Below are 26008 nucleotides of genomic sequence, written 5' to 3'. Positions count from 1 at the left end.
GTCCGGAACCGTGCACGTGAATTAGTTTTTTCTCATAAGAACGTACCCGCGTCTTCGGGGGATCGAAGCCCGCGAACGTTTGCATCGGGGTCCTTAGTTTTCCACGCGGCTGATCGAGACTCCTCAGCAGGTGAGGGAGTTGGTGCCCGATCGATGGCTGTGATCGATGAGATCAATAGTTCAGAATTAAACACAGCCAGTGAGTGTGACACCGGGGGGACGCAGGAGTAGGGCTGTGCGTGCGTGTGTGTATGGGTGTGTGTGTGTGTGTGTGTGTGTGTGAGAGTGTGTGTGTGTGTGTGTCTGTGTGTCTGTGTGTGTGTGGCTGTTCCTCCCTCGGACGCTAGGCGCTCTCCGCGGTGCTGAAGCGCGCGCTGCTTTAAGGTGCCGGCGGCGCTGCGCGCCGCCAGTCTCTTCGGCGGGACTGGAACTGAAACACCCCTGGGCTCGTCCCTCTTCCTCTCTCGCACGCGCGCACTGGCACACACTCGCACTCGCACACACATAGAGACGCGCGCACGCACGCGCACACTGACTCTCGGCTCTCCCGCTCCTCCGTCTTTTTTCCTCGGCGCTTTGAAGAGTTCACACCCCGGGACGAGAGAGTGTGTGTCCGCTGCCCGATGAACACGCAGTGAAGGAGATGCGCGCGAGAAGCGGCTTCCTGCTCAACATGTTGGCCGCGCTGCTGCTCCTCTGCTGCTGGGGGACCGAGATCCGTGTCCGAGGTAAGAGTCCCTCCGCGGGTCCCGGCGGGTCCCTCTGGCTCGCAGCTGCGCGTGGGCCGATCCACGGGGGTCCTTCACCTCCCTCTTCGGCGCTCATTCATTGTACCAGATTTTCACACTGCAACAGTGTAGCCATGTACCAGGGTAATAATGAAATAGGGTAACAACGTGACGGTGCAAAGCTGCCACAGTGTGTCAGAGTAACGGTGTAATACTGTGTGGAGCACCGTAAAAAGAGTGTAAGAGTGTAGGAATGCTTCTGCCCCCGAGAGACCAAGCTCGGCTTCTCTGCGGTCTCCTTACATCGATTTACTGTGTTTATATTGTGTTTTACTACTTTGACTGTGGGACTCGTTGCGGTTTCGAATCGATCCAGGGTTCCCAGAGCGAGAGGAAGGGGCCGGTGGGGGTTGGGGGGGGGGGGGGGGGCAAACTGAGGGTGGATCAAATGGACCTCGCACGTGGGGGGTCCACAAAATTGCCAAACAGCCCCCACGTTCAGCTGCTGCTACTGCGTTAGTGTATTAAACCTGTTCACGAGTTCTTACAGTTCCTGTGACAGCCAGGGGGGGTACAGTTTACTTTTCATTAGCAAAGGACAACCTGAACTGGACTTTTCTGGAATTATAATGTTCGTTTATGTTTAAAAAATGATATTTGAAAAAGGTCTCTGCTATTGGATTGTTGCTTTGCGGGCTGTTTCAGAAATTTCTGCAAATTCCTCCATCGTCGTGATAACTATTTAGCAAAAAGTATGTTGTAATATCTATGACATTTACACACACACACACACACACACATTTTCAGAACCGCTTGTCCCTCACGGGGTCACGGGAAACCGGAGCCTACCCGGCAACACAGGGCGTAAGGCCGGAGGGGGAAGGGGACACACCCAGGACGGGACGCCAGTCCGTCGCAAGGCACCCCAAGCGGGACTCGAACCCCAGACCCACCAAAGAGCAGGACTGCGGTCCAACCCACTGCGCCACCGCATCCCCTGACATTTACATTACATTAAAAATATATATATATATATATATAACATTTAAAATATTCTCGTTCACCCAGTTTTGCTCCATGACTGTGATAGCGCAGGTTGTGGGGAAGGAAAGAGGGACAGAGAGATCCGTCCTGCATCCCGAAGGTGCACATGGCAGACGGCTGATGATGGAGCCCTAATCCCCCACAAATCCCTGCAGATTACAGCTCGATCACTTTGACCTGCTGTGGAAGGGTGGTGTGTTGGACAGTTGAGATCTACACTGATGTGCGTGACCTGCTGTAACTGGGTGGTGTGTTGAACAGCGGAGACAGTTAATGTTATTTAAAACATTATTTCTTTCCCACTTTAGAATCAATAGCCTCCGCATCGCAATTACGTTCCCATAGGCCTCTCCATCATTATGCAAATTTTCGTAGCGTTTCTTCCCGTTTCACAGCTTTTACACTTCACTAATCATAATCAAATTTATTCACAATAGTATAAATGTTCATTGTAAAAAACAGTTTAGGGCTTTGTTTTTACTTCAGGACTGTTCACAAACAATGAGGTCAACCGGAATTAATATAGAAATTACAGAATTAATGTGGATTGATTTGGATTGTGGAATTAATATAGATTAATGCGTAACTGTAAAACAGCTATAAAATTCTTAGAGAACTATTGTAAAATTACGGTAATTTTCTCATGCCGTTACTGCAAAAATACTGTGAAACTAATGTGTAATTATTGTATATTTACTGCAGAGTTGTGAGATTATTACTGTGAAATTGTTAAAAAAAAATCCTGTAAATATACTGTACAGCTACTGTAAAATTACAGCAGGACCAATAAATTACCATACTATTACATTAGAATTACTGTAAAGCTACTGTGGAATTACTGCAGATTTACTGTTAAATTACTGCCATATTATGGTAGAATTACTAGAGGATTACTGTAGACTTCTTGTTGAATTACTGGAAAACTACTTTACAATTACTTAAGCATTAGTGTAAATTACAGTTGCTGGGTAAAATCATGGTTCATCCATGACACTGAAGGGGAATTTATCCTTTTTTTAACGTCTGTGTTTAGTGTAGTGTATCGCTCACCTGGCTCTGTGTGAGTACCTCAGACCCAGTAAAAATCTCTGCTTTTCATTACTGTATTGAGCATTTTCATCAAAATTCACTGAAACTAGTTGGTTTCACCCTGCAGCTGACAGAGATAAAGTCTGGGCATCACATTTTAAAATAAATATTCTTGTTCAGGGTCAAAACTTTATAAGTCACGCTCTCCGAAGGTCTCACGTGTCTCTTTTGTCCTTCTGGTGTCACAGTCACAGCAGGGGAAATATTTAATTTCGTAGAGTGAAAAAAACAGGGACAGCTGCAGTGCCACCTGCAGAAGGACAAAGCTCCGTGGTTGTGGGACTAACATTTCCATCATATCAGGTATAAAACTGACAGTAAATATGAACGAGGAGGCCCGCCGCGCTCGGCTCCAGCACGCCCCTTTCAGATCAACAGTTTCCGCACTTCCTGATGCTCCTCCAGCCCACAAACAGGTCTTCGTGCTGAATGGGTGTCTTAAGAAACAGGTGCAACTGAAGCTTATTCCAGAGCCTCTTTTCTGTACGAACAGAGATGGAAAGAGTGCGAGGTATCGACACACCACCAGGTAAGTGTTCTGTAGAGCCCGATGTGCAGAAAAGGTGAACTTCAAATACAAGATACTGCATGAAAGAGCCCATCTCTTCATAAGTTCCTCCTCACTTTTCATTATCATAAGCTATTTATCCTGATGTTTGGTGAAGCTCAGAGGGGTCTCGAGCTGAGGGTCACTAACAGGTATGACGGGGAATGGGGTCCCAACCTGAACATCCACATGAATGAACACTTTTCGGTCCTCCCAGAATATTAGTGGCCCTTCTGCTTTTAAAGAATGTCCCTGGTGTGTGTTTAAATCCTCTTTACCACGTTTAATAAGTGACACCTCCCACTTCCATTTGCAGTGGCCTTGCCGTGGTTATTCGGAACGAAACCATCCTATATTGAAAGTGTAAATTGAAGATAATGCTTCTTTTTATGCTGGCACATTTCAGTCTGTGAACGATGGGAGATTAAAACGTTTCCAATGATATAGTTTTTCTCCTCAGGCGATAATGTATCATTTTTTTAATGGGTCACAGGGGACAGTCAGCTCAGCTTAAATGGCATTATGTGTCGTTCCTCCGCATTTTCACACTTGCTGGAAACATTTAGAGCCCTTTTCTCGTTTAGTACGCCGCTTGGGTGAGTGTCTCCAGCATATTAAAATACGAAGCGCCGGTGATACGCTGTTGGATGATCTGTGAGCTCTGGCCCCATCTCTTTGAGTCAGTGACTCGTGTGTCAACGGGGGGGCCTGAAGATCCCCGGCTTTCGTGGCCGAGGACTGGCTCTCTGTAATAGAGAAAATCAAGCAGGAAGGGTGCGAAGCCTTACTAGCCAGGTGCATCATGGGAACAGATCCCAGGACCGACCGTCCGATTAGACATTCAGGTTCAGTCATTAGTTGCCATCATTTTCATTTTTGATTCGCGTTTAATTCTTCCGTTTACAGTCAACTTTGTTGCACCACATCTGTATTCTTTCCTAATCGTTCTGGCTGTTTATTTTGAAACTCCCCCCCTCGGGGGTGTGATGTGAACTGCAGGTTCTTAGCCAGGTGGAAGGAGTGTGTGGTGGGAAGCGAATCACACACCTTCTGGTCTCATGTGTCTTTAAGCCATGTTTTTGCTTATTTCCTTAGCAGATGCGTGATACAAATATGTGTTTTAAATACTCAAGAGATCATTAGAATAATTATGCAGGACCTTTGTAGCTGATGCAGCGTAACCTTCCTGGACGGTGTTTTTTAAATGGTAAGTGTTAGAATAATAATGTGTCCGGGGTTCACCTCGAGTGGAAGTACCAGCAGCTGTTTAAGAGCTCTTTTCTGGAATCTACTGTTTGTCACCTAGAAGAAAGAAAATGAGCGCGATGAACAGATCGTCCTCTTGGGTTGTCCGTGCTGAAGGTGAAGGTGCGCTCGGATTTCCAGGGTGTCCCTGCGTTTCTGCTCAGTTGCAGTAGCCCTTCTAGTACCAAGCACTCTGGCAGTTATCATTTGCCAAATGCCAAGAAAGGGATTTTTTGGGACTTTAATTCCAAAGTCCACCACTTTCCACAGGTTCGGCGTGGTTTGTCCCAGGGTCCACCCATACCTATGGATTCGGTGTGATTTGTCTCAGGGTCCACTTCTACCTAGGATTAGTGTGATTAATCCCACCCCTTCCCAAACTGAGTGCCTTTAGTCCTAATGTCCACCCTCCCCCCACCTCTGCTTCCCTCCGTCTCCCAGGCTGCCTCCTTCTGAAATTTACTCTCTACGACCACAGCCCTCTCTCGTATCCACTCTGCGCTCGTAGGCAGACAAAGGTGCTGTTGGGAAGCCGCCCCATTAAACAGGCGCTTAACTCGATCGTTTGCGGAAAGGAAAATGTGCAGCACCAGTTCTTTCCGTATTCATTATATGTCTAATCTCCACCGATTATCTTCATCAAGGGTTATTCAGCAGCTCCGTTGTCAACAGTTTCCCTTAACGAGCAGATCGTAAATGAATATCATTACACACTTTATATAAAACACTCTATAGACGTTAAACAAGCTCCTGAATTACTGCACGCATTTGTGTCGCCGTTGAGTTCCACACAGTTTCCTCTTTGTGTGTGTGGGTGGTAAACCGTTGCCCCAGCGTGCTCCCTTTCCTACAATGCCTTCCTTCCTGTAACCAGGGCTGAAAGGGGTCCCCAGCTGGGGGGAAGGGGGGGGGGGCAAGTTCCCGCCTAAATAATGGTGCTACTTGCTGATTCCCCAAGGGAACGGCGTCATATATGACTGAGCACTCGGAAAGGGACTCACTGCTGTTTCTGAAACATTTAACACCGTGACCGGGATGCTCAAGCACCTTGACCAGCGCCACTCTGATAAGGTCACGAATAAATTAGAGAGGAGATAACCTCAGACACATGATGACCGTTGACCAATAAGCATCACACCGATGCCCCCTCCCCGTTACTGATGTGAGCAGCACCTGAGCGGAACCCTGGATCCTCGAATTCTGGAATCTCAGGACATTGTTGTACTGTACGTCGTACTTCTAGGTGGGTGGGCATCTCTCTGCTGAGCGGAGCCTGTTCATTTGGCCACACCTCATTATTTAAATTGCTCTTTGCTCACCATTCCACAACAGCAGTGACCCCTTTGTCTCTTTTGATATTTCTGGGCCTCTGGTAGCTTAATATGTCTTTGTGAGACTCTCTCAGTATCTGTGTGAGGATCTGTCCCTGGGGGGGTCTGTCTGTCCAGATGCGCGCGCCTTCCTCCGTGCCGCTGAGCAGCCCCGCGTGTCAGGGCTGGAGGTGGAGAGGGAATCGTAGGTGCAGAAATACGATCGCATGAGCGCTGCTGTGGACCGTCTCCTAGGGAAACGACGGACAGGACGAACAAAGACCCCCCCAGGCAAGCGGTGTCGCTGCGGAGGAACGCGGTTTTACCGCTACTCAGTTGCCCTTGAGCCAGTCGTCGTTCCGCAGAACACAAGAGCTTCAGCAGACAGACCTCGGAAACATGACCGCACACTCTCACGCACACACACACAGGATAAACAGTTTGTAGGGTGTTAGTGCGGTGATGAACAGTAACGTTGTGGGCAGGAGCAGTAACCGATGGAGCCAAACGGTCGGCTTTGCCTAAACTGTCGCCAGAACTGTGGCCATCAGTCACGGGCAGAGCGGGGACTGTCATTCCGTCGTCCCGGTCTCCTCAGCTGCTCCCCACAGCTATGTCACCGAAGCCCGAGTGCCTTCAGTCTCTGTTCTTCCTACTTTATTGATTAAGATTCATGCAACTTGAGAAGAATGGCTGCAGAGAAGCAGCACAACATAGTCGTCCATCACACGTCTGCCCTCCGTTTTGCCTTTCGGCTTCTAAATCTGTCGCACTTACGACCTTATTTAAACTGAAGCTCACACTCTTTGACCTTTCTAAGGTGCGTGAGGCAAAACAGCTTCCCCAGGCCCTTCCTCCTTCGCCATTTCCCATAATGCACTTCCGCTTGCGCGAATACCGTTTCGACCCCTGCCCTTATCCCTCCGCTGACATAGTGGCTCAGCGCTTCAGGGAGCCCCAGGGAAGCGCGAGGGTTCATTTCAATGACGAGTTTCAAACTGCAGAATCGGATGTTTATAAAATCAGAGCCCAAGCAGCGCTTTGCATCATGGGTGCCATAATCGTGAAGGAACAGCACACTTTGAGGTGCGCTGCTTTCCCTGCAATTGTGCTACGTCCGCAGCCCTCGATTTCCCGTCTCGTTGTTGTTTGTTTGTTTGTTTGCACCCTGGGAGAGCATAAGTCAGATGTAATCTGCGAACATGCAGTCAGCCAGTCAACAAGCGTAACGGAGCAGAAACACGCAGTAACAGCACTTTAGCCCAACACTTAACACATCGTGTCAGCGGGGGGGGGGGGGTCGCTGTTCAATATTTCATACTGTCCTCGGTTGCCGAGCAGCTAGCGGCTGTTTCCGTCTGTCGGTCAGCCTCAGATTCACAGAAGGGTCAAAACCCGGCTAAGGTGGACTGATGGCGTCACGGAGCTCTCGTGGCCTGTGTGACCTGCGACCTGCGACCCCACGCCTCGATGCTTGGGCTCAAGCTGTCCCCCATCCTGCGTTGGTGGCATTTGTAATTCATTTACATTTCCACTAGCACGGACCTTAGCAGATATTTCAGTTGCTTTTATGAACAACACAGTGTCACAACAACATACAGGTAAAGACAGTACACTGAGAAAGAGCTGTACAGGTCAATAACTACCTTTCTTGCTAAAACAAGTACAGCTCTTCCTCAATGTACTGTCTTTTGGGACAGAGACCTTTTTAACGGTTGTCAGTCGAGGAGGACACCGATATCCTTGATTCTTTTATGGTTTGAGCGCCACCAAGCCCTCTCTGATGATTCTCTTTGTCTGCCTATTCGTTTAACTGCTTAGCAGATTCATTAACTCAAAGCAATGAAGATTAAGTTGGTCACGTAAGGAGATACTTTTATTCTTGAACTGTTTCTCGAGATGAATGTGCTACTGAATTGATTCGCCTGGTTCTCAGAATATTTGAGGAGGAGCAACGGAGTAGCTGTGCGGTCATCTGTTGTCCCTCAAGACCGGAAACCTGTCCATCTTCTAGCTTTTTTTGCTCATTTTATGTCTGTTGTTCATCTGTGCTTTTTTTTGGTTTTGTGTGCATGGGTGTGTGTGTGTGTGTGTGTGTGTGTGTGTGTGTGTGTGTGTGTGTGTGTGTGAGGACGGGGTCCATCCATCCATCCATCCATCCATCCATCCATCCATCCATCCATCCATCCATCAAATTTTTCCGAGTTACTATTGTCCCAATGAGGGTTGCAGTAGTCCAGAACCTATCCTAGGAAGTATGAAGCATAAGGCGAGGTACATGGGATGCCAGTGCCATTACCAGGCAATCACAAATACACACACACTAAGGGCAATTTAGAGTTACCGATTAACCTGAACCCTTGTCTGGACTGTGTGGGAGGAAGCCCACACAAGCACGTAGAGGACATACAAACTCCACACAGAATTGGACTCAAATCCACAGCTTTATCGCTGCACTGTATACAACGGCATGTTCACTAACTCACTCATGGACGTTCTGTAGCAGTCGTGTCCCGGATGGCAGTTTGACTCGATATGTTGCCGGTGCCGAGGATCCAGAGCATGAGGGTGGTGATGGAAACCTGGGTTGAACTTGCAACTCGCCCAAGGGCAAACACGTCCTCTTATCCACCTGTCTGGACTCTTTAGGTTCAAAAGCGGGCAACGCTGAGCCGTCAGTGCAAAGAGTCCTGTTACTGTCTCTGCTAATCAGCTGGTTAGGTTGACATCACAGTTTCTTCTTTGCTCTTAGCATCATTGTTAAGATCAGGATTCCTTCCTTCTTCCTGGTGGTGTCATTGTTGATATATTTCTTCTTTGATCGCTGGTACTGTGGCTGCAGGAATCTGGCCGGGTGGTGGCGCAGTACAGTTATTACATATTCTGCTGGTATACCATTCAACTATGAACATGGCACCTTCTAACTTCTGAAGTCTTACAGCTGCCAGAATGAAGTGGATTAGCTCCCTTGCACTGTATTTGGAAATGAAGTGGATTAGCTCCTTGCACTGTTTATCTAATTTCGAGGTGTTGCCGTATGGTTTCACTGCTGCTCCACACCCACACCGAAGCCCGTGTTTATCTTTTTGGCTCGGCCAGGCTGGGACCCTGGGTCTACTGTGAGCTTTACTAAGCTGTGGTGTTTCACGGTTGATGCTCAGGATGTTGTGGACGGATTGTACTTTCTGTGAACTGGAATGAGAGCCGCTGTTTCTTTTTGGTTTCAGAACAACACAAGACTGGTTACCGGTGGATGCTTCTGCCACGAGGCCATGTCACACACAAATCACAAATGAGAGCGCTCACAACACGTCTGTAAAACAATCGATTCTGAGACAAGGTGGAGCGAGCCATTGTGGCATTATCTCCACGCAAACAGTGACTAGCCAGCGTAGGTAAGCAGCCAGCTTAGGTAACACTTGGGTAGGGTGTTTACGGCACCTGTGAATAATTACAGCTGCTTCTTGGACACTCGGAGTTCACCCCTCACCAGTCCCGCTAATCTGATTACCTATCAACTGAGGACAGCACGGAACCCGCAGATAGTGCTCAAAGATGGGCAACGTGCCATGTGCTCTCCATCTTCTCCAGCCCTAATGTCCTTGTTCTGGTCCTGGTTACTCCAACCGCTTGTCTTCACTGAGACTTTTGGACACTCGCTGCTCTCCTGTTTACTCTTGGGGTAAAATCACTTTACCGTTTTAATAGACTTTTGTAATCATCCTTTAATGATGACCTCTTGGGGGATGTTGGTCTCCTTGCACTTTCAGAAAATACTGCCAGACCTGCACACAGTTTTACATCCGTGTGAGAGCTGAACTTTCACAAATGATCAGCCGGTCATATTCTACAGCTGAGCTGAAATACCAGTTTCGACTACCTGACTACCAGGGATTGGTGAAAAGAGAGCATATCAGTCCTTCTCACATTCCATAGGCAGTTTATTGGCTGAAAAATAAATAAAGGACTTAAGAGCAAGAAGGTTGAAAACTTCTTGTATGTCCTCACCTGTCAACAAAGGAGTTTTGGTTTCACTAGATAAAATAAACTGTTTCGCTTAATAACTCACTATAAGAAAGTATTTCTCTGGAAATAAGTGTTTCTTAAGATCAGTTATGCTACCCTCTCACTGTGATCTGGATCTCCATCATCTCTCCTTCATTGCGGCACATGTTCATTTTCCATCCTTTGCCATTCCTTTGCCCCCCCCCCCTCTAGAGGACACAAACCACTGAAGATCAGATATGCTGTAATGCAAATCAAATACATATCTTTGTTGCACAAACAAATATGGAAAATAAGCATCGAGGAAGTAAGGTAATAGCATCTAACACTAAGTCACCTTGAAGGAAGGAGTTCTATAAAATAATGGTTCATATTAATAGCTTCTCATTCAGCTGATGTTTTTTAAAGGTTTTTTGGGGGCTGGCCAGTCGTCAGAGGGGAAAGTTATCTTTACACTACATGCTACATTTCCCTCGGCACATTAAACCTGCGTTTTTAATGTCGCCCTCTTGCTCGCTCCACTCTGCTGTTGGTAGCGGGGGGTGATGGTGGGGGGTTGTGGGGGAGGAGTGAGGCGATGACCTGTGTCTCTCATGCCACCAGCCGCACCAGAGGATATCTGGACGACCGCAGCTTGGATGCAGATGGTTACAGGTAGTTACCAGGAAATGCAGGTAATTCCTAATTACAATAATTCTATATTTAAATTTCATGGTAAGGCTGCACTTTTTTGTTTTATCATTGTTTTGATAATCTCAGAACTAAGAAAAAAACACCCTTAGAGTCTGTGCTGTAAAACTGTGAATATTATCTATAAATACTTTTCAAGAAGCACTCCAGGATGACAGTAATCTCCACATTTGGAGGCATGACAAAATACAGCCGCCGTTACCACACTATAAACCCTGGAGGATTTACGTTAGATTACGTTAAATCAATTAAAATTATTAGTGCAAATAAACTTCAGAATACACTAGAAGGCTTTCTGTTTGGAGGATTTTTCCTGCAAAGGACCCTCACAGTGAGTCCTCGGGGACAGGGGCTGTCCAGGTCCAGGGCTCCTACGAGTTCCGTGGGACCGAGTGAAGCTACAAAGCCCAGAATGGGGATTCTGCAGGATTTACCTCTTGATTACTGAACCGTTAACCCCACACATCCCCACCCTCACCTCACGGGAGGGTGAGCCGAGACGCTTCAAAGGGATGTAAAATCCCAAAGGGCTGGTGATGGATTCTGTCCGACCCATTGCGCTCGGATACCTGGCGTGGCGAATTTCAGGGACGAGTTCCGGCCCTCAGTCGAGACCTGGAGACTCTTAGACCACCGACATCAAAGCCAACGTGAAGTCGCTGGGGGAGGTGTTGGCCACAGTGTGTTGGCCTGCAGGGGTAGCAGATGGACAGGTGGAAGGGCTATGTAAAAGTGGGGGGAGGGTGATGGCATAGCCAGTACCCCCGTCGGTTTCCTGTCTGCTGCCCCATTGTGGTTCAGCTATGACGTCCTGATGGACACTATGAGTCCAGGGTGTTGGAAGAGGCTTTGAATCACCGCCTGACTCTCTGTGGAAAGCACAGTGACCTTGAGGTGAATTCAGCTTGACATTACTTACCTTTAGCTTACTGTACTTTAGTAAACTTGAAAACTCTTCATGATGCTTTTAGAAAAATTGTTGGTCTTCAGCGAAAACAATAATAATAATGAACAAATTAATTTTGTCTTTCTGTTTTCCCTGTCATTTTTATATGTTTAACTGTGAATGTAAATTTAGTTTCTGGCAGAGGAATAGAAAGACAGGTGGAGGTAGAGAGGTGATGTGACGGAGGGCTGGAGGAGTAGAGGTGGAGCAGAAGGGGATTACAAGAGGTTCGCTCCTCGTCCCAATTCACAACCCTGTTGTAGAGCACCAGCCCGGTGGGTGCAGCAGAGGTGCGGAGCATTAATCAGGCTGTTTGCTGAAAGCTTCGAGATGCCATGCGGACCTGAGCACTTCCCCACACGTCCTTCCTGCTGAATTATTTACTGCTGCAGCAAGACGATCAAGGTGGGGTGACCCAGTACCTCACCCTGAGATTTACAGGGTACCAACAAATCCTCCTAGCTTTGGTTGCTTTGTTGGCAGTATGATTAATACGTGCCCACTTGTGGTGTGGATGTATTACTGCTTCTGTCATTTGGTCCACGCGTCGGTGTGTTCTGTACAGAAGTTGTGTACTTTTGTCATCATGTTTAATGTAATGTTAATATTAATTGTTCACAGCGTGTAAGTAAAAGCCAGTTTATCATAAAAAAGGCAGTATCCCAATTATCCCAATCCCAAACTGTTTGTGTGTGTAAACAGTTACGATTTTCTGAAAATACAAACACTTGATCTTCTTATTTGAATGTTTTTCATTTACAAGTTGTCAAAAATTTATGTCTGTGGCTGAGCAAATTTGACCAGCGTTAACCCTCTGAGCCCACGGAAGGCAGTAACTAGTACCCAAACAGAATAGGGGTGTGGAACCACCTTAATTCAACTCACTTCCACAGTTTTTACATTTTTATTTATGATAGTTATAGATTTTTGCAGAACTTAAGAGAATAAATTGGGGGATATCTGTATTAAGATTTGACTCATTGCGGCTTATTGGCAACTTAAGTGACTACGAAGATACAAACAAAACAAATTATGAACAGGCTTTCAGTCTTTTCAGTCAGTCTCACACAGTCCTCAGCTTGTGTTGGTCAGCAGAGCAGTCAGTGTACTACGGTTACTGTTAAGAGTTTGCATGTGTTTTAAGTGATTATAGCTTTTCAAAGTCTAGGGACAGTCAAAGATTTGCTGAGTGATTTTTACAATAAAGCAATTTGAAAAGTAGCGTTAGGTACATGATGTGTGCGTGTCTGAAATGATGGAGAACATCGCTGCTCTGGTGAGCAGATGGTCCTGCCTCAGTCCTCCCACTGCTTTATTCTCTTAACACTTGTGGATGTAATAAAAAATAAACAGAATAACACCTACAGCAAAGCTGTTACTCAATATTCAGGACAAACGAAGGAACGGGAGAGCTGAGATGTTCGGTCATAATTATGTTAATGTGTTTTATGTTAATGTGGCTTCACCTCCTACACTGATAACCTTTTAATATGTTCACATGAGGCTAGGGCACGTGATCTGGCCGTTACACCACGTTTAGTGATTATTGTGCTAATTTGCACCCGAAGTGAGACTTGCAGAGATTTTAAGGGTGATATGATCCTGAGCTAATAAGCCTTTGATAGGCCACTTAGTCCATGCTGGACCACGCAGCCTGGCGTTCAGAGAAACGTGCCATAGCAAGTGGGCTTCGGATCTGGTCGCGCTCCAGTTTTTTGTAGTCTGGTTTTTTCATATTATTAGTCAGGAATTTAATTACGTATTTGTCAGTTTGTATTTCAGTCCCGGATTGAGTTGTTTGCTGCCGTACTGCAGGAGAATATCCTGAGGACGTTGGAGGTCATTGTCTAGATTTCTGCATTGCACCAAAACAAGCATACATAATATTTTTGATTTTTTCCTTACGTCTGTTAATATGGATGAGAAACAGTCCTACAATAAATGCAATGAGGATTGGGCGGAATTGCAACAGTTCGGATTATGATAAACATTGTCGCTTGCAGTCTATGAGCATCACACTGAGAGAGGAATTCAGAGACATTTGCCTTGTTAGACCTGGTTACACCACAGTCCTTGGTATAATGTCATTGGTATCCGAGGAAGATTTCGGCAGTGTTATGGGACGAAAAATCTGGAGCACGTGATCAGGCGGTTATGAAAAGATCCTGAGGAAAACTCAAAAAAATTATTATTTCTTCTTTAAAAAGCAGCAGCATTGATCACAGTGGCCTGAAAGAAGCTTCTTTTTCTGTTCCTAGTTGCATCTTAATTGTGTGCAACTGAGCTGTTGACTGAAGTCTTTGCACAGTTTAAAAACTGTAAAACTGAACTCTTTTGGTTGGCAATTCATTGTTTTGTTAAACTGAATTGTCGGTACCCAAGAAACAACTGTAACAGTGAAAAGATCAGCAGCACCACATTTATTAATTTTCTTACCCTCTAATGAATCGAGTTGTTATTGTTTCAATAAAAGCAGATTTTAAATGCATATAATAAACTGTTGACAGGCACAGAAAAAATTCAGAGGAAACTGATTTATTCAAAATATTGATTTATTCAGCTCTAATTTATTCAGTTTTGCTTATGTTTTAGAAATAATCGTGTAAGTTTTGTTATACAGGCACAGACATGCTTGAATTATTCCTCTTAGATCAATATGAATTTGAAAAATATACTCTTCAATATGGCCTGTAGTAGTGGACTGACATTTTATATAATAAAATATGTACAATATTTCCTCCAAGGTGATTAACGAAGTTAGGTTTACACACTCAGCTTCTTACACTGTTTTACCCATTTTTACTGTATCAGTTCAGGGTAAGTTCTTTGGTAAGGGTACTGGAGCAGGAGTGGGATTCATGCAGGGGGGATTTCAGGTGGAAAGAGATGGCACTAACCACCTGCTGTCCATGCTGCTAGATGAGCAGTTTACATGTATGATTTACTTTTACAAAAGTGTAAACATGTCAGCAGTGTTGTTAGGCCTCATTCACTACGCTTAGTGAAGATGAATAAATTGAAGTTTTGAACCAGCTGGTGTATGAAATTGAGCTGCAGCAGTGAAAATTTAAACATCTCTCACTACAAGTTCTTCTATGGTGTCTCAGAGAGCATGTTGTGTCTTCGTTGGTTGCTCTGTTTTCATTTCCATGTCTATAGTTTACTCCTCCCTATCCATGGTTTGCTTTTTTCTCTGTTGGACGAAATAGCTCCGGTATTCTTGTACCACCACTGGGGAAGCCAGCGCTGTAATGGTCAATGCATTTCCTCCCGCCAGCAGCTGTATCACTGAGTGCTGAGCATTGTGGGTAAGCGAGAGGTCAAGGTGCCCCACTGCAGAAAGTACAGCAATGGGCAAAAACACTACAGAGGCTCATTTAGACAAAGTGACCTCTGACATCCTTTGTGGAACCGGCTTTCTGGCCGTGGCAGCTGTTGTCATGGAAATGTAGTCACAGCATCCATCGTGGGGATTTATTATTAGTATTCATTCATTTATTTATGTATTTATTTATTTGTTGTTATATTTTTAATTGCAGTTTTCTGTGACTGTGCCGTGGTGTGCAACTGACATTCTGGCAGGGCATGAACCCTGTGTGGAAATGGGTTTTGTTGTACGTTATGTAAATCTCAGCCCAGACATGCATGTTAGGTCATCTCCGCTGCGTACTGTGCTAGTTTGGCTTTTTGTCGGAAAAAGGAGATCTTGCAGGCAAACACCAGGAGGATGTGCACTTGAAGACAATGTTTTTACAGGATACAATGCAGACTTATATGTGCATAAGACTTCAGGGTAGTCAAGGTGATCAAAGGACGGTACAGTCGGTCCTCATATACTGGGGTCCCCGACATCAAAAGAACAACTAAAATGTCATGTCACAATATATATCCTTTTTTATGGAACAGATGTCATTCAGGAAGTACTTTTTCAAAAGGAAATAGTGGTATTTAGACCCCCTCACAAGAGGAACTGTGTGATTTATAGAAAAAATAAATTGAATTGAACCGAATTGAAGAAATCAACACCATTATGTGAACTGTATGCGCTATACTGTATGTGCAGGACTTACCCTCAATTGCTTCCGTAAAAGTTACCCAGCTGCAGCATCAGATAAATGAATGAATGTTAACAAATGTGAAACGGAAATCAGGAATCGCTCCACACACGTGCTCATGCGGCCTCACTGACACAGGTCTGGCCAGAGAACTGTGGACCAGAAGTCTAGGAGAGAAACTGCTTAAGGGCCACCAGTGCCCTTGAGGTGCTGCCGTTGGGTGAAACAGGCAAGAGACAGGGCTCTTCGTGGAACGGGGGGTGAGTGAGAATTTCACCAAGACTGGATGACTGGCCCACCTGCTTGTGACCTCCCAGCCCCTGAAATACAGACAACTCCCTCACCCTGTCAACCACCTGCTCCATCTTATCCATAAATCATCGTCGCACTCTGTCCACAAGGCAGTAGAGTAGAAAAAGAACGTGATTTGATTCTCCAGTCCCAGGATAGATCCCCCTTTAGCGAGGTGTTTGTTGTCTGCCTTGAGTGAACGCTCGCAGCTGTGCCCTTGTGTAAAGCTCTTGTGGACTTGGGAATGCGCTGAGAGAGGAAATGACTGCTGGGTCCTGTCCTGTGTCTGCTGGGGGCACTGCGGTTGGCACTGCGGGCCAAGTGAGGTGCTGTGGTTTGGAACGACAGGGGTTGTGGTTCAGGTGATTCACCGCACAGATGATAAACCCATACACCTTCGATCCACCACCCCCACCGGGATCTGTGCCGTGGAGCTGCCAGGAGGGCAAAGCGCCAAGGTGCCCAGATGCCCTGAGTTGGGATCGCGGCCCGGAATCCCGAGCGAGCCAAGCACCACCGCAGCGAAAGCGTGGCTGGAATGAGAGGTGCCAATGATGCCTGTTTCCATGGCTTCTGCGCCATCACCTGCACGTGTGACCTTGCGATGGAGAGAAGGGCAAGGAGGTGGTTGTGGTGTAAACTCCTAGGTTCCAGCACGTGGGCTGAGACAATGCAGTGGTGCATCTAGTGCCGACGAGTGCAGATTTACAGCTTCTCTTTTCTGTACATCCAACCTGCATGGTTTATTTTTAATGTCCAGCAGCCAGTTCAGTGGCTGCTGGCTGTAAATAATGAGCACAGCGATGAATTATGAGGACTGTGAGTCAGCACTCGCAGTTAAACAAATGAAAATAATGAACTTTTTAATTTAAGAGAGACACTTTTTTTCCCTCCTTCTGGGTAATGCCCACCATAATGCTCAGAGGGACAGAGATTTATTTTGTGTGTTTTACGTCAGAGGGTGCGCCCCCACCCCATTCTATTGCAAACATTACCCTCCCTGTCTGCTTCATCCAACTCTGACAGAGGGTTGCATCAGACACAGAGTCGAAAGTTCTGGATGGACCCAACGGCATCCTGGGAAGAAAAAAGGCCCTGAAGTCCAAGGGCCTGGTGTCAGGAGGCAGGCTGCCCGGGTGGATACAGAATTGTCATTAGTGCGAGGAAGACGGCCAGTTCCTAGAGAGAAGTTCTGAGACATGTGGCTTGAATAATGATGTCACATCAAAATCTAGCCAGTGCACCTTTTGGCCGAGAACTGCTGCTGTCAGTCACCAGCAGACAAAGAAAATGCAGACGTTTTCACCTGTGGGGAAAAAAGGGAAGTAATGGAAATGCTGGTCAGTGGATGTAGCGGAGTGAGGATCTCTCCCCTGTGGTTTACCGGCGCTTGAGAAGTACCATGGAAGGGGTACCTCGGTCAGGGCTAATTCGGTAAGTATGATTCATGTAGAAGACTGTGGCACTTGCTTCGGGCATTCTGCTCAAAAATAAGTTAATAATGTAAGGTAAACCGTGCTTTTTTCTTGCCCTGGCATGGTCCTGAAGAGTGTGTGACCGTGGCCAATGTGCTCCCTCCTGACCAGAGGGGACACGGTATCATCTGACCACTGGCAATCTGGCGAAGGCTGAGAGGCAACTGTTAGTGGTTGAGAATTCCATTTGGGTCACATTGTGCTCCGCAGAATCTCAGAATCAGGGTTCATCTCTAAAGCAAAGTAAAGTTAGCAAAGTCAGGGCTTGAAGTGACCGCAGAGGACCAGAAATGAATCATTTGCGTGCGTTTCGCACGTGCCCTGTTAGCCCGTTACCGCCACACGGGTGACTTGGTGACACACGCAGCAGATGGCCCCCCGACTTCCCCTCCCTCAACACTGGCTCACATCCCATCAGTCTTTTGGTTATGGTTCAGCTTGTGAAGCCCTCACACTTCTCCAGAACCCATTTTAAACGGAGGAGATTTAAAACACAATCAAACTCGGTCTTAACAGCCCTTCGGGTGTCAAGCGCAGCCTGGAAACGTGAACGAGAGAGCGGGCGCACATCTGGTACTGGGGCGCAGCCGAGAACCAAATCCTCCAAGAAATGAGTCCAGCCAAGCACGGGTAAACACCCCCTCCTGTTAATCACTGGCCGAGGAGGCAGCGTTGAGAGCGGCGGATGAGTCGAAATGGAGCGTTTGTCAAAGCGAGGTCAAACTTTCGAACTCCCCGCTGCTCATGACGTTCTGTCTTTAACATCATTCAACCTTCTCTGGGGACACTTACCTGTCAATGGTGTTTTGCTTCTTTGCATTTCCAATTCTTTTACATGAGGCAACCTGCCAGAGACACTTCACCCCCCTCTTGGTCTAAGGAAATTCAAAATCTTGCTTGAGGGTAAAAATGGAAATTGTTGCGCCGGTAGATGGAACCTGCAACATTCAGACCCATTTTAACGACAAAAGACGCAACGAAGAAGAAAAACACGCGGGCAGAAAACAAAGACGTGGAATATTTTTTCTTCTGGGAAATCGGCCATTTTCCCACATGTTTGAGTTGGTCCAGCAGCTTCTAATTATCATTTGATTTCACGTGTTTTCATCGTCAAGGCGACACTGCAGCACTTACACAGAAGCGGCACCGCTTTGTAACTCTCTCTGGAGGGGAAAGGGAGTCGTGCAACTTTCGGGGAGGGCAACGGAAAGCTGGAGGAGAGAGGCGTAATTTCAGAGTACAAATGTACCGCTTCGCTGGTGCAGAGCTGCACTGCAGGGCTGCTCAATATTTACAGGAAGGAGAAATCATTTATTTGAAATTCACGGGGGCTTCATATACGGAAGAGGCTGCGAAGAGTCGCGCGCACGCACACGTGTAGGTGCCTGCGAAGGACTGATGAGCCGGATATAATGCGTGCCGAAGAACCACGGTTAGAAAATAACTTTTTTCTAAAATAAATGCTGCTAATTAGAGGGAAGTTTTGCTGCAGCAGAACTTATCTAATTATTATGGGAATACAAATATTTTGACAGCAAAGACTGACAAGCTGGAGTAATCAGAGCTGCGTAATTAATTTCACAAGATGATTGTCTAATTTTGCCAAAGTGCAATGCCTCCCTGGTTGGCTGGGTCGCCGCAGCTGGATGTGCCAAGTTGCAGAGCTGCTTAGCTGTGGCGGGGGTGTCACGTGGATGGCGTGGTTGCCCATAGGAACAGCCTTGGGTCAATGGAATTACACAGTAATGGGAACAGGCAAGGGTTTGAGACTTTGTACAACTGAAACACGGACACCTTGAAATGATGACACCCCCCCCCCCCCAAGATGGAGCTTGACTTAGCAAACTTTTTGCCCCTTACTCTCCAGAAGTGCCACCCTTGACACCATCTGATGAACACTGGACGCCTCCCTTTCTACACCAGCTCATACCTGACATATCTACACATTACGGTCAAAATTCAGTCCGCTAGAAGCAACACTGATCCATTTCTAGGCTGCCATCACTGAGTCCATCCTTACCCCCTCCATAACTGGCTAGTTTTTGGGAGCCACCACATGAGACAAGGTCAGTCTACAAAGTATTACCTGGTCAGCAATGAGGATGGCTGGCTGTGAGCTGCCCAAACCCCAGAACCTCTGTAACCCCCCGAAGAAACTCCAGAAAGCATGTGGGCAAAATCACAGACCCTTCCATCAGAGCCATCAAATGTTCCAATCCCTCCATTCTGGGAAGTGATACAGAGCAGTGATATGGACCCAAAAAACAAGTCACTAAAACAACTTTTTCCCTCAAGCAGTGTCCCTTAACTACCACTGAAGTGCACGTTACAGTTCATGTTGGTGCTTGAATGGACTAACAGAATACAACTGGGACATTGCACTGGTACCATAGTATACATTATAGTTATATATTTATTAAAGTGTTACCAACTACAGATCTTTATGTTTAATGTTGATCCTGTTTCAACTTCTGTGCCAATATTATTGCCCATATACAGTATATTCCTTTAACGCTGCTGTCTCACAGAGATATTTCACATGAACAGTATTAATTAATGGATTTATTTATTCATTTATTTATTGTACTTGTCTGGAAACTGTTACCCTATGGTTTCCCAGTCTCACTTTGATGTTCTGTTTCATTCATTGTGTCTGAATGATCATCCGCCATGCAATTCTCCTTGTGTGTATGTGCAAGCATACTTATCTATCTATCTACTGCCAGGCTTGGTTTGAATCCATTGCAGGACACACTCATGTACATTGCATACATTGTTTATGCTCTGCGTGCACTTATGAAAGTTGTAGTATGTAATTAACACTTTCTGACTGGTTTGGCATAAATAATGCATGATGTGCTCAGACGTTAAACGTTGCGCTGCGCATTCAGCTTGGGATCATTCGGAGCTATTAAGACTCGCAGACATTCCCAGATTAATATTTGCATGTGTCTTCTGCTGATTCCCAATGTTATTTCATCGCAACTCGATGTCCTCTCTTCTCACAAGGCCTTGAAACCCATTGGAGTAAAACTATTTAAAGTATTTCTTTTCTTGCTGGCATTTTTACCACTTTCTTGTTACACAGACCGTTTCTGGCATTAAGTAGAAACTCTATTTTTTTTTATTGTCATCGTTTACTATTAAAAAAGGTTGCCAAGCATGGTTTTGCAGTCTGGCCATGAGGGAATCTGTTTTTGTAAGGAACTGCAAAGATGGAGAAACAGAGTGATTTTGCCAGTGAACTGGCAAAGGATGGATCCTTTCTCCTTACCTTTTCGACTTAAAATACCCCAAATAGATAATGAGGGAAGCCAAGCGAGGAGAAGAGAAATGTGAATTTGAAATTGTTGGAAAGAACCTCAACAATCCCTGATGTGCTGCTGACACCAAATCCCGTATCAGGAATTAAAGATATCTGTAAGCTATGGGCCCTTGGTACTTCAGTGGATAAATATCTGAACTGGAGACTAAAGGGGTTCTTATTAAAGTGCCTGAATTGCTTATGTTCCAGGACCAGAACTGAACCATCTGGTACTGGTGACAGATGTCAGTGCCACGACCGTCCCCAGCACTGGACTCCACTGATTATTCCAGTTTGTCTCTTTATACCTCCAGTCAATCCTGCAGAGGGCATCGAAAGCAGAATTTTCTCGGAGGGGAGATAAAAAAAAAACTGGTCATCCAGGCAAGGAACATATTTAAGATTGCTGGTTATCTTGCAAGGAAAGCAGATGTTGGCTTTATGGGAATTCTAAAATTCTGGTGTTCAAAAAAGCAGTCAAAGTTGCATTGTAACTTTTGCTGTGTCTTTTCATATTTTTATCAGCATGTACAGGAAGCCGATTACAATAAGTTATGTGGGTTGATATACAGTGGCCAATCAGCCACGATTATAGCCTTGCAAATCGAATGACGCAGGTGGAAATCCCATCCCCTAGTGTAGTACCCTTGATCAAGGGATTTAGCCTGAACTGATACAGTAAAAGCAGGGGGGTGTGGTGGCACAGTGGGTTGGACCACAGTCCTGCTCTCCAGTGGGTCTGGGGTTCGAGTCCTGCTTGGGGTGCCTTGCGGCGGACTGGCGTCCCGTCCTGGGTGTGTCTCCTCCCCCTCCGGCCTTACGCCCTGTGTTACCGGGTAGGCTCCGGTTCCCCGTGACCCCGTATGGGACAAGCAATTCAGAAAGTGTGTGTGTGTGTGTGTGTGTGTGTGTGTGATACAGTAAAAATTGCACTGCTGTATAAATGGGTTAATCACTGTAAGCAGCTTAGTAACTGCTGGTCACCTTGGAGATGAAGATAGAAGCAGATAAATAAAAAAAAAAACCATAACAGTCAACAGCACTTAATGTACAGTATTGCAATAAAGCATTTGATTTTCCTTCTAACTGAAAAAATCAAAATTGTGATCAAAACAGTCATACATCATTACAGGTGAATAACTGAATCCCCTACTAGCTATGACTGTATTAGTGTCTACAGGTACAGTATGTGCTCCATATTCACATTTATTTTAATGCAGTAACACTTACTGTAAGATGTTGCTGTCAGTCGTCATAAATGTTATTGACTGAATAGGAAATCATTATGGCTTGCTTAGGGGGTGCGGTGGCGCAGCGGGTTTGGCTGAGTCCTGTTCTCTGGCGGGTCTGGGGTTCGAGTCCTGCTTGGGATGCCATGTGATAGATTGTTGTCCTGTCCTGGGTGTGTGCCTTCAGCCTCGTGCCCTGTGTTGCTGGGTTATGCTCCGGTTCACCGCAACCCCACTTGGGGCAAGCAGCTTCAGGCAGTGTGTGTGTGTGTGTGAATGGCTTAATTAATGACAAGAAATGGCAACACTGGTAACTGTGGGCCTTTCTATAAAAGTACATAATATTAACATTCAGATTTTTTAATTATGTTAAAAGGTGCTGAAGTAATTCATTTTTTTGAGTAATAAATAAAAGTACCCCAAATTACTGTACATACCTCATATTTTATTAGAGGGTTACACAGCTGTATTTTTACCAGCCAGCCCAGTTAAGTAAAGCATGTAAGAGTATCTAGTGTCTCAGGAGACGGTAAGACACATACCTTCCCAGGCTTTCCTAATGTGAGTATCTCGCTTTCTCTCTCTGTCTCTCTCTCCGTCTCCCTCCTGCTCCTTCCCGCCAGTCACTCTCTCTTTGTCTCATTGTCGATATAGAGGGGTAGCCATGCTTGACAAGCAAATTTGTTCTCGCTCTACAACAAAAATTGCCTAATAAGCTAACACAATTCTTTTCATTATTGTTAAGCCGGTGGAAAAAATATGAGACGATCGTAACGTGTTATTTCTTCGCTTTTTGTACCACATGTGTTTAATGGTAGGTTATTGAGCCGTAATTTGGGGGTTCCAGTCCCAGTACATCCTGGCATGTGACGCAAGGAGCCAGCCTTGGGCCCTTGCAATTGCTCCCTTCTTGCCACCCACAGTGCCTTTCTGCGATATGGTTTCCGTGGCAGCATCAGCTCATGCCCCCCACTGGGTGCTTCTCTGCATCCAGTCACACACCCATCAATACTTTCAGAGTCCAGTTTGGACAACAGAACTGGATGAAAACATTGAACAAAACAGTGACTGTTCTCCCAAGAAGTATCCTGCTGCTCCACCATTTAGAACTTGAACTCCATGAAAAATACAGTGTGCAGATGGTTGTATAATTAAATGCAGCTCCATTGAGAAGGGGATCAATGGTAGAAACTGATCAGAATGTCTTAAGATGCCATGAGGATTAAGAGAAAGACTGGGGTTGGAAAGAGGTTTCTGGATCACAGGGACATAAGAAGTAGCCCTCCCCACTGTTTTTCCCCCAACTCTGCAAGGTGTCTTTCCAGCTCCCCATCCATTTGCAGGCTTATCTCACCCAAGACCAGGGAGAGACAGCAGCGAAGTCTCCTTTATGCGGATGCCGGGTCCTTTGGCAGGCCATCCGGCGTGATGCTGCCGTTGGCCCTCGTTTCCACACTGCAAACAGATAGCTCTTTATCCTGGCCTCGGGTTTCTTCTTTTCACTTTGTTCTGTCCTCATATATTTCCTACATGTTACCTACCCATGAAGGCTTTCGATTTAAATCGCTGCAGACACATTTTTTGATAAATTAACTGTAGATTCCTTTTTTATCTCCTCCGGATCTCTTGAATTTTTAAGAATAATTTAATTTATTTTCAGGTGTGTCACACCAGACAGCTGCTCGTATGCATTATAGGAAGAGAATAATACAGCTGTCAGTTGGCTCATATTTCCCAAGCTCCTGTTCAGCCCTGTAATATTTTAGCTTTACATCTTCAAAGGCCCAGTGTGGCATTAGGTGAACTTAAGGATGACACGAAATGAGAATGAAGCCTTTGAACAAAGTAATGAGTAGCTGCTTAAACACACTCCAGGTCTATGGTTGCATAGCAGGAGGCTGGGTTTGTACAGTTCATCTTTGATTGGGGTTGGATGTGGCAGAAGGCGGGACTTAGGCAGCTCACTTGTGGTTGCGGTTGGACCTGACAGGAGGAGAGGCTTAGGTGGCTCCAGGGTTTGGATGACTCTGGATTTTGGATGGATTTGTGGGATTTACAAGGGGGTGGGGTTTACGTGGATAATCTACTCCTTTGAAAAAATCCCATGGCTGATGCTGCCATTCTTGCTGGACTTAAGGTTGCATAAGATACAGACGTGTGTAAGGGGTTAGAGGGTGACCTTAGTATTGTACTGACTGTATGTAAAGCAGTGATAGAAGTTATAACTGGTGGTATCTCTTTTCTGCATGTCAGGTAATCTAAGTACATTCACCGTTTAGGGAGTTTGCCAGTGGGAGATATTGTGTCCTTTTGCCTAAAACACAGGTTGTTAAGGAATTCAAGCAGTACGGATTGAAAAAAATTCATGTGACCTGTAAAATGATCTGGCCCAATTGAAATAAATGTGTTAAGTACTGACACTTTTGTCTTGTGAAAAATGAGAAAATGAGACAAACGACTGCTTGATTTAAACGCTTGGTTTCTCTATATTGAAACAGTGATGTGCAGATGTGGAAATACTAAGCACCGAACTCCGGCTGAGCAGATAGTCCTCAGTGGCCTTGGTGACTCAGAGACGAAGGCTCATCAGAAAGTTTGTGGGCACCGTCGCTTGGAAACTACTGAGAGAAACTCCCTCAGCAAGGTTAATGTCACATACAGAAGTCAGGGTCAGTGCTTACAGATTATGCTGAAGCACCTTTTTGAGTAATATGGTGTATTAGAAATGACCAGGATCTATCGTAATATTTGGCACAGTATGTTCACTAACTCAATAAATGTAAGCATTTTAGCTGTAGATGTTTGTTTTAAGGGCTCTTACCTGAGTGAAGGGTAGAAGGAACGTCTGGTACTCAGTCATTTGTAGGGCTTGTGGACCCAAGAACCACTCCTTGGAGTCACTGTGAAGGAGTTTCAAGTGTTGGGAGTCAACTGATATCTATACCTCATTCTCGGTGAGGCCGCCATCACATTCTCATCATCCACTACTTCTCACTCCGTCATTCAGGCTGTGATCACGTGTCTCAGTCCCTTTCTGCCGAGACACATGGATGATTTATATTCCACTGGCATTGCTCATTTCAAGCGGAGGATCTAAAATTCAGCGAATTCTCTTCTGCCTTCTTTATCTTGCTGGCATGTGGGGGGGTCAGGGGTTGAAGGATGTTAAGATGCTGGACACGATTTTTGTTCATTGCAGTGACATGTTCGTGTTCTGGTGACATAACCAGAGATCGAGGATGGGAGTCCAAATTTGCATTTACGTTTTATTCACTTAGCCGATGCTCATTCCAAGAGCGACACGCATGGTCATTGTAGCAATAATGTAATACATTCATTGTGGCAATAATGTACAAAACTACACTGAACAGTTAATTAACACAGTGCATTAGCAATTAGTGCAGGTTTTTTTTCATGTATCTACAGTCAAGTGGTGCATAATTTAATTTGAGAAACAGAGGCACAATACAAATAGGTGAGTCTTTAGACTGAGATGGACAAGAATGTCATTATAAGCATTAACGAGCTGTAGGAAAATCCAGCTGTGTATGGCAGGTAGAATGACTAGATTTGTGGGATCACGTGTATGGTGAGAGTTAGAAAGTATGATTCGGAGATACCAAACGTTAAAAAAAAAAGAACTTTTAAGGAGTGTCACTATTTCTGAGAAACCGTGTAATGAATATTAGAATAATACAGGTGCTGCCATGCAACTGAGGTTTAAGGAGCTGTGTGTTTTCGCAAGTAAAACACCCTTCAATCAATTTACTGCAGCTCAGCTACTCCACCAGCAACCTAGACACACAGAGAAGTGGGATTATTATAATTAATCCTGACAGACAGGCTGTCCCAAGCGGCTCTTTTACCGAGACCCACAGCTGGCAAATGGTGAGAAGCTGGTCCATTGTTGCAGAACACCCTTTAAAATCCAACAAGCATGTTTGTTTATTTGTGCGCAAAGTCATTGTTGACCCAGGGAAGCCCATGGGAAGTGTACTTAGAGAATCAGATCCATGTCAATCCACAAATGGGCTCTAAGGGCTTTGTGGA

The 26008-nt window shown here is 45.6% G+C and overlaps 1 protein-coding gene across 5 annotated transcripts in view; it reads left to right on the top strand.

Moving 5' to 3' along the window:
• The first annotated feature begins 365 nt into the window (after positions 1-365).
• LOC108921702 (seizure protein 6-like) overlaps positions 366-26008 on the top strand; it is a 72597-nt gene continuing 46954 nt past the window's right edge. For 3 of the 5 annotated variants that reach the window (XM_018731325.2, XM_018731324.2, XM_018731327.2), the window contains exon 1: positions 366-728. In XM_018731325.2, coding sequence (XP_018586841.2) covers positions 644-728 — 85 coding nt within the window. In that variant the 5' untranslated portion in view covers positions 366-643. The remainder of the gene's footprint in view (positions 729-26008) is intronic. The other 2 variants (XM_018731326.2, XM_018731323.2) reach the window with 1 other exon arrangement.

Source organism: Scleropages formosus, chromosome 25 (genome assembly GCF_900964775.1).
Source record: "Scleropages formosus chromosome 25, fSclFor1.1, whole genome shotgun sequence".
NCBI lineage: Eukaryota > Metazoa > Chordata > Actinopteri > Osteoglossiformes > Osteoglossidae > Scleropages > Scleropages formosus.
The sequence above is the reverse complement of the archived record's forward strand: the minus strand, read 5'-3'. Positions and strand labels throughout refer to the sequence as shown.